Here is a 14,078-nt window from a genome sequence, read left to right on the forward strand (position 1 = left end):
TCAGTCTGGGAGGCCCTGGCCTGACCTGTGCCGGTGGACACCAGTCTCCACCCATGTCAGAGGCTAGAGGTCACAAGGAGCCTCTCAAACTCCCCAGGGTAGGGCCACGGAAGCTGAGGTGTTGCTTTCCCCCCTCCCCAATAAGTCAGGGCCTTCTTCAAGCCAAGGGCCAGGTCCTCGGGTCCAGACCAGCTTACCTGCCCACTCCGGGTTAGACCTCTGCTGGCCACCCATTCTACCCCGGGATTGGGGACCTGGGACTCCCAGAGGGAAGAGATGGGGGCGCAGGAAGGGGGCCAGGCCTATGCAGCCTAGGGGCTGGGGTCCACATCTCTTGGAGAGGGGGGCGGAGGGGAACTCTCAGACTCCTGGCAGGAGGGGCCCGGGGCCCGGTACCCTCGCGGTCCTGGAAGAGGGTCCGGGCCGGGGGAGGGGGCCGCGGCACCCCGGAAGGAGCAGCGAAAGCCCCAGCACGCGGTGCCCGCTGCCGCGGCTCGGGAGGTGAGAGCGCCCCCGCCGCGCTCCCCGCCCACCCCGCGCGCGGCCGGGCCCGGGGCCGGCTAGAGGCGCTGGGCGAGGCGAGGCAGCCGCCGGCCCTTTTCCGCAGCGCGGGCTCCGCTCCTCCTCCCCGCGCCCCGGCCGGCACCCTAGCTCCCTTCCCCTGGGCGGCGGGATGCGTCGCCGGGCCCGGGCGGGGGCCGAGGGCAGAGGCCTGGCCGGCTTGGTGGGGGCCCCGGCGGCGGCCGCGCGGGACCGGGGACCGAAGGCGCGAGCGCGCCCCTCCCGGCGCCGGGGAGGGGGGAGGCGGGGAGGAAGGGGGGGAGGGAGGAGGGCGGCAGCGGGAGGGGGAGCTGGGGAGGCTCGGAGCCGCGCGGCGGGCGGGCAGGCGGGCAGGCGGGCGGGCGGGCGAGGGAGCTGGCGGCGGGGAGCCCCCCGCCCCCCGAAGGAGGAGTCTGGCTCCCACTTGCTGCCTCGGACGCGCGGCAAGGCGGCCGCCGCCGGAGGAGCCCCCGCCCCTGCGCGCCTCCCTCCCCGGAGCCGGGCCCCTGCCTCCCTCCGTGCGCGCTGCAGCTCGCGGCCGCCGCGGCCGCCGAAGAGGAGCCCGGGGCCAGGTAGGGCCGGGGGGCGGGCCGGGCGCGGGCCGGGGCGCGGCGGACGAGGGGCGCGGACGCCGGGCCGGGCGGGGGCGCGGCCGGGACCCTCTCCAGGCACGGGGTGACGCCCTCGGCGCGGCGCAGGGGCGTCAGCAAAGTTACTTTGGCTGCCTTTGCCGGCTGCTGGCGCCCTGGCCCGGCACCCCGACTGCCCTGGCGGCCTAGCGGGTGCCGCTGGGAGGGGCTCGGCCGGGGCGCTGGACTCTGACTGGGGCCGAGGGGTCAGCGAAACTTTTCCCCAGCTCGCCAGTCGCTGCTGGCTGCTGGCGGAGTTGCTGGTGGAAGAAGCGGATTGGTGGGGTGCAAGTGATGAAGATGGTGATAACAATAGCAGCCCCTAGTCGTTGAGAGCCTACTGTGCGCAGCGAAGCCCCTGCTGGTACTTGGGGGCAAGGGAGGCGGGCACTAATGCTGGTCTAATGGCCACTTTTGCTAGGCATTACTGCAAACTTCATCCATCCATCCATCCACCCACCCATCCACCCGTCCATCCACTCACTCATTCTGTACATATTTGTTACTGTCTGCCGTGCGCCGGGCACAGGGGATTCAGTGGCTGACCAGGCAGGTTCCAGCCACGCAGGCAGTATTTCATGGACTGCCCAGGCTGAGGAACAGTTTTGTCTCGTGTGTGTTTATTCTGCGACTTGTTATGAGAGAGTGAATTCACGCATAATCTCCCTGGAATCGGTGGAGACAGAAGAGGGTCAGTCTGAGAGCTGATGTGTCCGGGAGTCTGTGGCAGGCCACAGCTTTGGCCACCGTGTCTTCCATCCCCTCCCCTCCCATCCCCTCTCCACTGGGGCTGGGAGGCTGGAGGTGGGATCAGGTGGCCTCACCCTGGAACTGGCCCCCAAGGCCGCTCGCTGAGCTCTCTGGGAAGTCTTTGCCCAGTGATGGGTCAGAGCCTTTCCCAGCTCCCCTTGGGGGCTTGGTTGCCTCTCCCTCCCCATTTCCAAGGCCCCTATTGAACGGCCCAGAGGAGAGCTTGTTAAGTGGCAAATAATTATGAAATTAGACCAGTGAACAAAAGTGGGCTGGTTGGTGGAGGGCGAGCTGGCCCCACAGGACTTGAATGGTGGTGGGAGGCTTGTTAGCCGGGACCAGCCATGCTGGGGGCCCAAGCAGACACTACCATCGTCAATACCCTACCTGGTGTTTGCAAAAAAAAAATAATTAAACCAACTTCATGAATAATCTGTCACATTGGCTAAAATGCTCTGGGGGATGTCTCAGAGGCCACCGGCTGACGGCCACATTCAAGTTGGAAGCCAGGCCCTCCATCCACGCGAGCCAACGCACTAAGAGACCATTTGGGGAGGGGGTGGTGGATTTGGCTGGGCCGAGGCAGGCCTCTGGTGGTGGGGAGCACACCGGGGCTGTAGAGCCAGCGGGGGGTGCTTGGGAGTCATTGTGGAGCCAGGCACAGTGGGGACTGCGGTGTGGCAGCCATGCATAATAAACGGTGCTTCATGACGCCCAGCTCCCTGCAAATTGGCTTTCCAAGTGGCAGCCCCACAGCACTTGTAAAATCTTTTTCCTTAAGATGGGTTTCTGCGAAATGGTTACATCTCTTTGCGTGCTCACTCCGTGGAGGTGCTGATGGCTAGTCAAAAGGCGATAATCCGGTCACAGTGGTTTGATCGCGTATTCGGAAGTGGTTCAACGTGGGGCAGTCTTCCTATTTATTTCTTAGTCCTAGGAATTTCCGAAGACCTGGATTGAAGTAGATCCCTATGATGTTCATGTGGGCAGGCTCAGAGTGTCACCTACATATGGGATGTCGTATCTCCGATGCAGCTGCTGTGGGAACACTTAAAATCATTCATATATACCCTAACCCTGTGGGCTGTGTTTATGGACAGATAGAGTAGGTCTAAGTTTAGGTAAGAGACTGGGGCTTTAGGATCTTTCTGCTAGCGCCCAAACCGTGTCAGTGATACACAGACACATAAAGTAGCCATTCAAGAAAAGCCTGCTTTTTAAAAATTTCCCAGTCCACTATTAAACCTTCATCCGATGAAAGTAATTTAAGTTCATTTGTTTTCCCTTGAACTTGCTACATTCCCTTGTAGGCATTCACCTAACACAGGACACATGTCTCTGCACTTGTCTGAGGAATTAAGGATGGTAGCAGGATTTCACTAAAGGGTGGCACTCAAGAAGAGAAATCAGCATTCTGGGTGAGGGCTCTGGACTAGTGGAAAACAGAAAACCTTCCCCAAAGTGCAATCATCTTTTAAATCTATCAAAATGATTTCGTTTTCCCAATTTCAGGCTTGTGAACTGATCACGAATAGCAGGGCAGAGGAAATTAATCATCCAGGCAAAGACTTTTAACAAGTAAATATTATGCACAGAAAAACATGCAATTAGTGGAGGTTAGTTAATGCCTTTCAAGTTTCGGCGGTGCACTGCAGTAAGGGTGGAATTTCTGCATTATCCCTCAATTGTCTGTCAAAATCTTTAATGTGACAATGTGACATGTCTCTCCCATTGCCCCTCCCTCACCAGGAACAGAAAAAGGGTCTTTTCAAGCATCCCCCCTTTCCATTCTTCTTCTCTCTGAGATCTCTCCGTTCAGCAAATTGGTACCTTTTGTCTGCCTGCACCTCTGGAGCGAGGGACCCTGGGGAAAGGGACTCCCCAGGTGCAGGAGCCCGGGAATGAGTTCTCAGGCTTGCTCTGTGCCCACCGATCACACAGTTAATGGCATCGCAGATGTGAGACAGGCTGCTTGTGGGGTCTTCCTTCCGGCCAAACTTCTCACCCTCTAGTATCAGATATGCCAAACACTTGGGGGGCAGGGAGGAGAGGGGGCGAAGGGAAGAACCATCTAGACTATGCTGGGTCACCCTGAAAGCAATTCCCTGCAGCCGTGTTTCCTGGGGTGTGGATGTCCCCACGGAATGAGACCACCAGCTAGCGTCCTCTCCAAACTGCCACTGACATTGTGTGACTCGGGTCTGAAGAAGTGACAAAAATGTAAAAAGCAAAAGCAACCCTAGGGGAGACCAAAAAAAGAGAGGCCCCCTTTTTGGGGGGTGGTGTTGGAGAGAAGGTATAAATAGTTCCTCTGTTAATTTGATTTGCTGTGACTCTCCCTGGTGATACGGCCATTCTGCTGCTAAAACAAATGCTTCACTTTATTTTGATTCTCCCCCTGCCCCCTGCTAAGGAGACAAGACTTAGTTATGCTTTATTTCCATTTAAAATATCTGTGGCCAACGAGGGCAGGCCAATCCCATAAAAAAAAATAAATCTTAGCAATTTGGGATTGTATGTTTTAATTTTGGACTCAGATAGTGGCTTGAGATGTTCTTTGGTCTTTCCACGCCTTTCTGTGAATTACCATTTGGCGGAGTTTTCTTGGACGTGAACTTGGCCAGCTTGATGTCAGACTCTGCTCGTACACCATAAGTAGATGCAGGTACCCCCCCAAAAATGTCTTCCCTCTGGTTGATTGTGAGATGCGTTGAGTTCAGATTCAAGGATGGAGTAGGTGTCTCTCTCCACCACCCCAACCCACCCCAAACCCTGAAAGTTTGCTTCTACTGCATGACTTCACATTTCCATCCCCTCCTTCCAAGAAGGATTTGAGGCTCAGCGTTGATACACATGAAAAGACTTTTGGCATCGCGCATGCTAATTTCATCACTTTAAGGGGAAAATGATGCTTCTGCCTCCCGTTTCCCCTTCATTTCATGCTTTTGCATTTTCTGACAGTACCGCAGCCTGCAAGGCTGCAAAATATACTGCACCGGCTACCTGAGAAGTGTGAGCTCATCCCTGCACCCTGCCTTTCCCCCTTCACAACGAAGTGCTTTTGGCATTGCAATGCTCATGGAAAAGGCAAACGTTCCCTCCCCCACCCTAGGCTCCCCGCACAAAGGGGTGTGTGTGTGCGGGGGGTGGGGTGGGGGGGGTTGTGGAGAATGGAGTTTTGCTTTTCGTAAGTTTGTCATTCAGACACATTAGTTAATTGATCATACTTTGGAGATTTAATCCTTAACTGCAAATTCCCGCATGATCACAAAAAATGCACTTAAACTGATCATAAAAATGGCAAAACCCCAATCTCAGACTTAAGTGTAGAATTACCATAGTGCCGATTTGATTATGCTTCAGTGACATCTGTTTAATAGATTTCCATGAGAACTGTAAATCCACATTCACTTTCTTTGCAAATTGTAACTGAACGCTGAGCACCCCAGACCCCCTTGCTTCTCCCCCTCCCCAACCATGTGCATCCCACACCTCCATTAATGTTGAGTGTTACTTGACGCGTACGTGGGAAAAGGATGCAGAATGCTAATTTTTTTCACATGTAACTCGTATTTCCTTTTGCGTGTGGGTATGTGTGCGTGCTTGTTTGAAATGGATCCGAGCAGCTTCCCATCTCAACTCCACAGATACGCGACTCTCCAAATGCTTTATTTTGAAAACTAGGACATAGCACTTTGCAGAAGAAAAATCAGTGCATTCACCATTATTTATGTGATTGCTGATCTGCTAGATGGATATAGAAAGCACCAAGAATTATAATAATTTATGGAGCAGAGCACTGCTTTACAAACGTATTTCTCAGCCCGAGCTTTGAGGGTTTCTTTGCTTCTCGGGCCTCGTTCTGTGCTCCGGGAATGGATTCCGAATTTGAAGACCAGCGGGGTGAACTGACTGCATTCATATCTAAAATTAAAGGAATAAGTGAGCAGCTATTTGTGGCAGACAGGACATGATCCAGTAAGTAGCACTCTTCATCATTCTGAAATAAAAGTACATAATTGGAAAATGAAGCGACAACGACTGCTTGGGGGGGGTAGGCGGCGAGGAATTAGAAAGTGTAATTTAAAATCATGTAGTCATAATTCAAAATGGGCCCAGCTAAAAGGTTTTAAAGTGGTAATGCTTTAAAGTCACTCGTGGTTGATCCTTTTTCAAGGAATGTGGTCTAATTTTCACAATATTTGTGGATTCCTTCATCGACTTGGCCCATCAGCTTATTCAACGTGGCTGCTAATACCAGCTGCAGGCCAGTATTTTTTTTTTTTTTTCCCTTGGAAACCCACAGTTGATAAAGAAGGAGGTCAAACATAAGGGCTGTCATTTCAGACACATGGGGGGATTGGGTCTGATTTTTTTCCTACTGGGCTGTTTGTTCTTTTTCCTTTCCTTTGAGTTCCTATGTTTTTTTCGTTTTTTTGTTTTTTTTACCCTTTCTGACATTTTCAACTACTGACTAATCAATTGCATATTTTCAGGCATGAGCAAAACAACGGGAAAAAAAACCAGTTTAAAAGTGACTTTTGAGCTCGTGTGGAAGCATGACCTGTAAAAGAATCATTCCCAAATCCCCACACCTGGGCACTTTTCTGTTAAATATGATTTCTCCTGCATTTTGCTTTGCGGGGGGGCGCAACTTAGGTGTTAGCGTGGGCGTGGTTTTTCTGCAACGTTTTGCCGCCTTGCCGCTAAGTTCTCAACAAAAGCTTCAGCGAGCAGGGCGTTGGGCTGAGCCGCCTTCCTCTCTGCATCGCTCTGGGCGACCGGCCAGAGACAGTCGTCTGCACGCTGGGCTGACCCGTTGCAGGGGCTGGGGCTGCTGGCTGCCCCCCACTCGCGGTCCAGGGAGGAGAGGAGTGGGGGTGAAGACAGGGTTGGAATCCTGGGGACACTCTCCAGGTGTTGGGCTTCGTCAGAACGCTGCTGTGGGAAAGGCTCTCGGGGCACATGTTTCTCGGGGGGCTTCTGCTGTTTAATGGACAGTCACCCCTGTGTAATCATTGATTGTCATCCGAGTTTCGGACTCAGGACAGCACAGTATCGTCCTGGCCTCAAGTTATGGCTACAGACATGCCAGTGATGGAGAGAGAGAGACATTGGTACCTTTTGGGGGTGGTCGCCTTAACAGCCTCTGGTTGGCTTGGATTACGGTGACCTTTACCCTTTATGATATTTTCAGCTATTGAAATGGGGGCACTTTTGAGAGCTGGAGAGGATGCTGGTCGTAATGACTGACCGGGGACAGCAGACGTGAACCGGGACTGTCCCGAGCCCACCCTGGCTCTGAAGAGCCTGAGGGAGTGGCTGCCTCAAGCCGTGTGGCAAAGGGAAGCTGTCTTTGGTCTGCAGATCGGCAACCCCGGCAGCGCGGTGGCTTGTAGATTTCCCTTCCATATCTGTTGGGCAGATTTGGGCTGCCGGGACCACCCAAGTGTCTTGTCTCCTTTGCAGAAATCCACCTGCTACTAAGATGCTCCGTGTAAGCCGAGGTCCTTCTCAGTGTCTCCTTTTGGGCCTTCAGCACATGCCAGGGGCCTCATAGTTTGGTAGGGGCCTTCTCGGGGGCCCTCCAGGCCCCTCCCCTCTACCCCCTCATAAAGGGGTCTGAGCTGCCCTGCTAATCTGTCCAGCTGCTCCTGCGGGGCTCCAAGCCCTTTGAGGGTCAGTTTCGTATCTGAGTCATTTGGGTCCCAGAACAGGGCCTGCCCTCGAGGGGGAAGTGGGTGTTTCAGGGCTGACCGGTGTTCTGTGGTGACCTGGGTGAGGGAGTGGTGAAGTTTGCCTAGAAAACTAGTCAAGGGCGGGTGGTACAGGGTGTGTCCAATCACAGCACCCTGGGAAGGAGTGACCTCTGACTCACCCAGTACTGGATGGGAGGGCAGGGGCCAGGAGCCCCCTGATTATCTGAAAATCTCTGCTCGATTCTCGGAAGTTCCTGGAAGAGCTCCTGGGTTTCATCAGAACTTTCTAACCCCAGTAGGAGAGACGCTTAGTGAGAACCTACTGGATGCTGGCTCTCAGCCAGGTGCTTTTGCAGGTACCGTGTCCTGCAGTCCTGCCAATGGCTCTGGGAGGGAGGTTTAGCCTCCACATGTTTACAGGTGAGAAACCCAAAATCTGAGGAGGTTAAAGCTGCTTTGGAGTCTGGGCTTGGTACCTGAGGGCCTGTACGGTTTCTCTTACTCACTCATTCGTTTGTCTATTGTTTTATTCTTTGGCGTCTCAGCCCAGACACAGGACATTACTCTGGGAGCTTCAGTGAGAGAAACCCCAGGGAGGTCAGAGTCGGTGCGGGGGGGGGGGGGCATCTTCCCAAGGCCCCGAGCCAGGAAACAGGTGTGTGCGCACAGTTGGGGGTGGTGCGTGGAGCCTTCCAGGCGGAGGGAACAGCAAGTGCGAAGGCTCAGAGGTGGGACTCCCGGTGTGCTGGGGAATCCTGGAGTGGAGAGCTTGGCCTGAGTGGTGAGGCTGGGGGCAGGTGTGGGCTCCTGGGCTGATCTAAGGAGCCGGGCTCCTGACGAGATCCAGCGTGTGGGAAGGAATGGCGTGGTCAGAGTGCGTGTTAGCGCCTTGGTTCTGGAGGCTGGTGTGATGTGTGGCCTTGGTGATGCAGCAAGGAGGGCAGACAAGGTTGTGGAGGCAGCAGCGGGAGGTGGGGCCCAGGTCGGCCTCTTTCCCGGGTATGAGCTTCCGTACCGTCCGTCCCTAATAGCTAATTGCCGCCTGGTGCCTCGGCCGGCATCCAGGCTCCTCCTGGCCTGACTCGCCTCAAGGCACCTGAGGACCAACAAATAAATGTCTCTGAGGGGAAAACAAAAAGAGAAACCACCTTGTGAAAGAATAAGACTTTTGAAAAGCGAGCCCTAAAGAATGGAAGGAGTTTTTCAACAAGAAGTTTTCAACTCTCCCCATCTGGGCTGACTGGTCCTTTATGGAGGGGCCGGCACAAGGCTCCTGTCACCCCATCTGTCACCTCCTGATGCAACCGATGAGAAAGTGGAAGCACAGAGAGGTTAAGTGACTGCCCAGGGTCCCGTAGCTAAACAGCACCGAATTTGAACCCTGAACCTCTGGCCTCAAAGTCCAGGCCCTCCTCCATTGCAGAAGCACACCAGGGGCCAACAACAATAATAATATGATGAGACTGTTTATTGATGCTGTCTCTGCCTCAGGGCCTTTGCACTTGCTGTTCCCTCTGCCTTGGTTCTCTTTCCCAGGTCTGGCTCCCTCTCAGCATTCACTTTTGAGGTGATGGCACCTCCTTATACAGGACTTTCTTGATCATCAATTTGAAGTAACAACCGTCTTCTCCCCCAGTACTCATTATTGCATCACCCCATCCTGTCTTCTTCCAGGTACCTATTATTATCTGGAAGTATCTTTTCTATTTACCTATGTGTTTGCTTTCTTGCCCCCACCTCCGGTTCCTTGAGGGCTGTGACCTGTTGATTCTTTCACTGCTCTTTGTGGCATCTGGACCGGTGATGGCACATAGGGCCAAGGTCAACATTTGTTGAATAAGTAAATGCATTAATCAATCTATTCCACCCTCCTCTTCATAGTCCCATTTCCTTCCTGCCCACTGGCACGGAGGAGGCCCCGGTGGCCCAGCCAGGATGTGTAACTTGCTCAAGGTCATTCCACTGGACAGAGAGCCAGGATGGAAGCCCAGGTCGTCTCCCCTGCAGCGGGTCCCAGCACCCTCCACGTCGCCTGCGTGCTGTGTTGTTTTGTGGACCAGGTGTAAATGCTTCCCAGCTCCAAGCCGTTTGTTTGGGAATCGCTGCTCCCCCTCCGTGGATCGGCTGCGTTCTCCGCACAGTGGCTGACGCTGCTGCAGCTCCATAAATATTAAATGGGTATTAAAAGAAGGCTCTGCGTTCCCAGTTTCCCTGATTTCTCTGAGCAGGGCCCATTGCAAACCCCCTTTATGTGAAATGCAGCATTTCACTGCGGAGCGCCTCCCGGGACGCCTTGCAGCCTGCGTTTTCTGGCCGAGTCCCCTGGTGCAGACAGGTTCTCCCCCACTGCGGCTAGCCTTGCTGCAGGGCATGCAGGCGCCCGCTCTTTGGGGGCAGGGGTGGGTGGAGGGCCCCATCCCCACACCCCTCCCTTCATCCATCCCTGCATCCTTCCCTCCATTTCTCCATCCTTCCATCCATCCCTGCATCCATACATTCACTAATTCAGTATTTATGAAGCATCTGTGCTGGGCCCTGGGGTGATGATGAGATAAAAACAACAATAACAACATTTTTGAGCATTTACTATATGCTGGGCTCTGTGAAAAGCAGTTTACATGTGTCACCTCATTTAATCTTCACGACTGTATGACATGGGTACTATTTTCTCTCCATTTCGTGGACGAGGAATCAGAGCCCCTGGCAGGTCACAGAGCTGCTGGGGCTTGACCTGACGTACCAGGGTGAGCGAGGGAGACCTAGGCTCAGCCCCCAGGGGACATCCAGGCTCTTCATGGGACCCCTGATCAAGGCCTCTCTGAGGAAATACTGGCGTTGTTGAGGGGTGAAGGGTGAGTTTGGCCAGATGGAGAGGAGGCCAAGGGGGGTCTAGGCTGCCTGTGTCCAGGTCTCAGCACCACCCGCTCTCTGTGCTGGCCTTGGGCAAGAGACCTCACTTCTCGGTGACACACCTTTCTCATCTGCAGAATGGGGGGTATTGGAACACCTGTGTCATAGGTAGGTGGTGAGCCTTAGAGAGGGGCCCCTTGAAAGTGTTGGAACTGCGTGCTCTGAACCAGCGCACAGCACTCATTAGCTAGAGGCCTCTGAGCACTGGAGCCTGCTGGGCACAGACCTGTGTGGCTGGAGTGTGGCCAGGGCCCGCGGGCCGTGGGTCCTCATCAGAGGAGCCACGGCAAGGATTCCAAGCAGGGGCTTGACGCAGTCAGCTTACATTTGAGAAAACTGCGGTTCTTTGGGGCTCCTGGAGCTGCACCCTTTGCTCACACTGGACACCCCTGGACCACAGGTGCCCCAGCACCTGGGCAGCACCTGCCCACAGCAGGCCTTCCGTACACAGGTCCCCGATTGAACTGAACAGTGATTATAATAGTAACGGCGAACATTAGCCGGGCACTGTGCCCAGAATTCCTGTTCGTTTAACCTGCGCAGCTGCCCTGGGGGGCGATGTTACTGTTATCACACCCGCTTCCAAGAAGACGGAGCTAAGACTTAGATTAGGAAGTTGGCTTAAGGTCACACAGCAGGCCAGCTCCAGGCTGGGCCTCAAACTCTTGTTCAGATCTGGGCTGTTGGAGCCCTGGACCTCGGTGTCTGCTGCCTTGCGGCCTCTCCCGGGGTAAACAGGATGGGCACAGGCCCCGAGGCCTGGACACCCTGACTCACCCAGCTAGGAGGCTTGCCACGCTGCATCCGCTGCGGGAACCGATTCGTTAGAAACAACAAACAGGACAAAGAACGGGAGCAAGTGCGTCCTGGAGGGAAAAGGCTGAGTTTTTTCTCCTTATCTTCCCAAGTGGAAAGGAGGGATGTGTATTCTGAGTCAGGATGCATTTTTTGGGGGGGGAGGATGGTGACGGGAGAGCAGAAGGATATTGGTATTTATCGCACCTTGTATGGGCATGATTGTTGAGAATTTAAAAAATTAATAATCCATTTCTCCTTTGCACCTAATTAAAATGTTCTCCAGTCTCTAATTTTTGTCATTTTCCTAGTCTAATTTGTTTTCTGACGGTGTCCATTCTTCTTCCATGTGCAAAGCAAAGGGGATTTTTGTTCCTTTAACGTGACTGGGATCTGACTGTCCAGGAATAGTTTAAATGATGTTATTTTCTCCTTGGTTAAATGAAGTGCAGATACAATCGTCGGAGGGTCTTAATGACCAAACCCCCAAAAAAATCCGAATCTTTGAGGCATTTCCTGTTTACATAGTTAAAAAAAAGATTATGGAAAAGAACAAGAAAAAAGATGATCTTAATGAGGAAGCAAGGGCCGTCATGGCAAGTGTGTGTGTCAGGGTAGGATGCAGTCTTGTTTCCAGGATTTCACATAGCCGAGTTGGAATCAAAAAGGGACATTTTAATCTAGTAACTACAAATGCAAACTGTACTTTCCAATGAAAGAAATGAAAAAAATATCTATAGCGTTTGTAAGCTGTGATTTGAGTGGATTCAAGGTTTGACTGGGAACGTCGGAATTCCTGAGATCCTTATAAGGCATTTGAGAAGGTTGTTGGTTTTTTGTTTTTTTTGTTTTTTTTAAGTAGATTCCCACCCCACGCCCGACCATGGCCACCCTCTGAGCTGAGTTGGTGTATGGCAGTCTTTCTGGGAAAATCCCTTCTCCGGGCGCTGCTAAAACGATATCTTTAGGCGAAATGGTGGTTGATGAAGGAATTTGTGCCCGTGCTTTCCCCACCTGCTCGGGCTTGTAGGGGTGTGGCCGTGTGGGAGTGTGTTGGTGGGGGGGTCTGAGGGGAGCGGGTGGGGTTGGAGGTGAATCCTTCCTATTCCCCAGTTCCGAAAAGTAAAACTTACCTTACCTGTTTCCAGAATACCAGCCATTGTCTTCCGCATCTCACAGCCACGCTGTGGGCTCTGGGGGGTTTTGTCGAAGGCAAAAAAAAAAAAAAAGTCTTAAGTATTTAAACATGTTGGACCATGCATGCATCCGTCCATGGCGTTGTGGGTTTTTTTTTTTTTTGGTCCCCTCCCTCCCTTCCCTTTTCTTTTCACCAAAGTATATTCATCAAACTGCTGAGTTGGAAAGATTTGTAATGAGTTTTTGAGCTGTACGACTGTGTTTTTTTTTTTTTCTCTCTCCCCCGCCCTCTCCCTCTTTCTAAATCTTCATCTGACATTAAATAAAGCAAATCCCAAACAGATTAACTGTCGCACGGTTCTGCTCCGTCTCCTCAGTCTGTTCCCAGGTCTGGCTCGGGGCCGGGCGGCGGGAGATGCCCGGGCGGCCTGCGGAAGTCCATGTGGCGCGCTAGGTGGGATCCCGGCGTCCTGAAAGCAGAGGCCCTGGCCCTCCTGCCCTGCGGCCTGGGCATGGCCTTCTCCCAGTCCCACGTGATGGCCGCTCGGAGGCACCAGCACAGTCGGCTCATCATCGAGGTGGATGAGTACAGCTCCAACCCCACCCAGGCCTTCACCTTCTACAACATCAACCAGGGCCGCTTCCAGCCGCCGCACGTGCAGATGTGAGTGCGCGTCTCCGATGGGACTGCAGGGTGGAAGGTGTGGGTGGTGAGGGCCGTCCGGGGTGGGCTCCTGGACTCGGGGTGCCTCCTGGCTTCTGGGCCCAAGCGTTTCATGCAACGGTTCTGGGATCCCCAGATCAGCGAGGCTCTGAGTCGGGAGGGATGTGGGAGAAGTTGCAGCGTGCTGGCCTGTGGGCCAATTCTGGCCTGGAGTCTTGTTTCATTTGGCCAGGAGAATGTTTTACAAATATTGAAAAATGAGGTGATTGCACATGAAAATCCAGACTTCTGGCTTTGCCGTACAAAGCCCAACATCCTGGCAACCCCAGGCCCATACGTCCTCGTGGCAATGTCTGGGGAGCTGAGTTCCAGCTGCCCCTTCTTGGTATTTGGTATTGGGTTACTGACCCCCTGGTCTAATTCATGTTCCTTGTTGTACAGATGGGGAGGACGAGGCCCAGGGAGGGGACGGGACTTGCTGCAGGCCCCATGGCAGGGTAGGACCCTGGGCTTGGCCTGGCTGTCCTCTCTTCCCTCTGCCCATCCCTTTTGCCCAGACCCCCTTTGCTTCTGTTGAAAAAGCAGAGATGCTTTCCAAAAGGACTGGGGAATTCTGCTGCCTGCCCTTTGGGGCTGATGGAAAATACCAGGGGTGCCCCAGCAGTGGGGCCGCAGCGAGAACATAGACTCGGGACTCCTGTGCACAGGTAGAACCTTTCCCCCGCTCCCTGGATTTTTTTCCAGTGGTCGGGAGGGGTGCAGGTGGCACAGGGTGGAGGTGGATAAATTCCTGGCCCTGCCCTGGGCGACTCCGGATGTTGCCAGAACATCCTCGTCCTTTGTCCCCGCTGCCCGCTCCCATCAGCCCTGCACCACAGGGCTCACCTGGTGAGGAAGCAGAGGCCCAGACAGGTGACCCACGCGAGCCCACACAGCTGGCAGGCACCAGAACTG

The 14,078-nt window shown here is 54.0% G+C and overlaps 2 protein-coding genes across 3 annotated transcripts in view; one reads left to right on the top strand and one right to left on the bottom strand.

Moving 5' to 3' along the window:
* SCUBE1 (signal peptide, CUB domain and EGF like domain containing 1) overlaps nt 1-2,438 on the bottom strand; it is a 195,611-nt gene extending 193,173 nt beyond the window's left edge. The window contains exons 1-2 of the mRNA XM_089921601.1: nt 2,398-2,438; nt 446-1,429 (exon numbers count right to left, since the gene is read on the bottom strand). Coding sequence (XP_089777727.1) covers nt 446-1,429; nt 2,398-2,438 — 1,025 coding nt within the window. The remainder of the gene's footprint in view (nt 1-445; nt 1,430-2,397) is intronic.
* The window catches only part of MPPED1 (metallophosphoesterase domain containing 1), a 79,810-nt gene continuing 66,908 nt past the window's right edge, over nt 1,177-14,078 (top strand). The window contains exon 1 of one of the 2 annotated variants that reach the window (XM_022596962.3): nt 1,177-13,124. In XM_022596962.3, coding sequence (XP_022452670.1) covers nt 12,901-13,124 — 224 coding nt within the window. In that variant the 5' untranslated portion in view covers nt 1,177-12,900. The remainder of the gene's footprint in view (nt 13,125-14,078) is intronic. The other variant, XM_089921426.1, reaches the window with a different exon arrangement.

The sequence above is a fragment of the Delphinapterus leucas genome, chromosome 11, assembly GCF_059928025.1.
Source record: "Delphinapterus leucas isolate spDelLeu-1000000601 "Yukka" chromosome 11, BTC_Dleu_Yukka2, whole genome shotgun sequence".
Taxonomy (NCBI): Eukaryota; Metazoa; Chordata; class Mammalia; order Artiodactyla; family Monodontidae; genus Delphinapterus; species Delphinapterus leucas.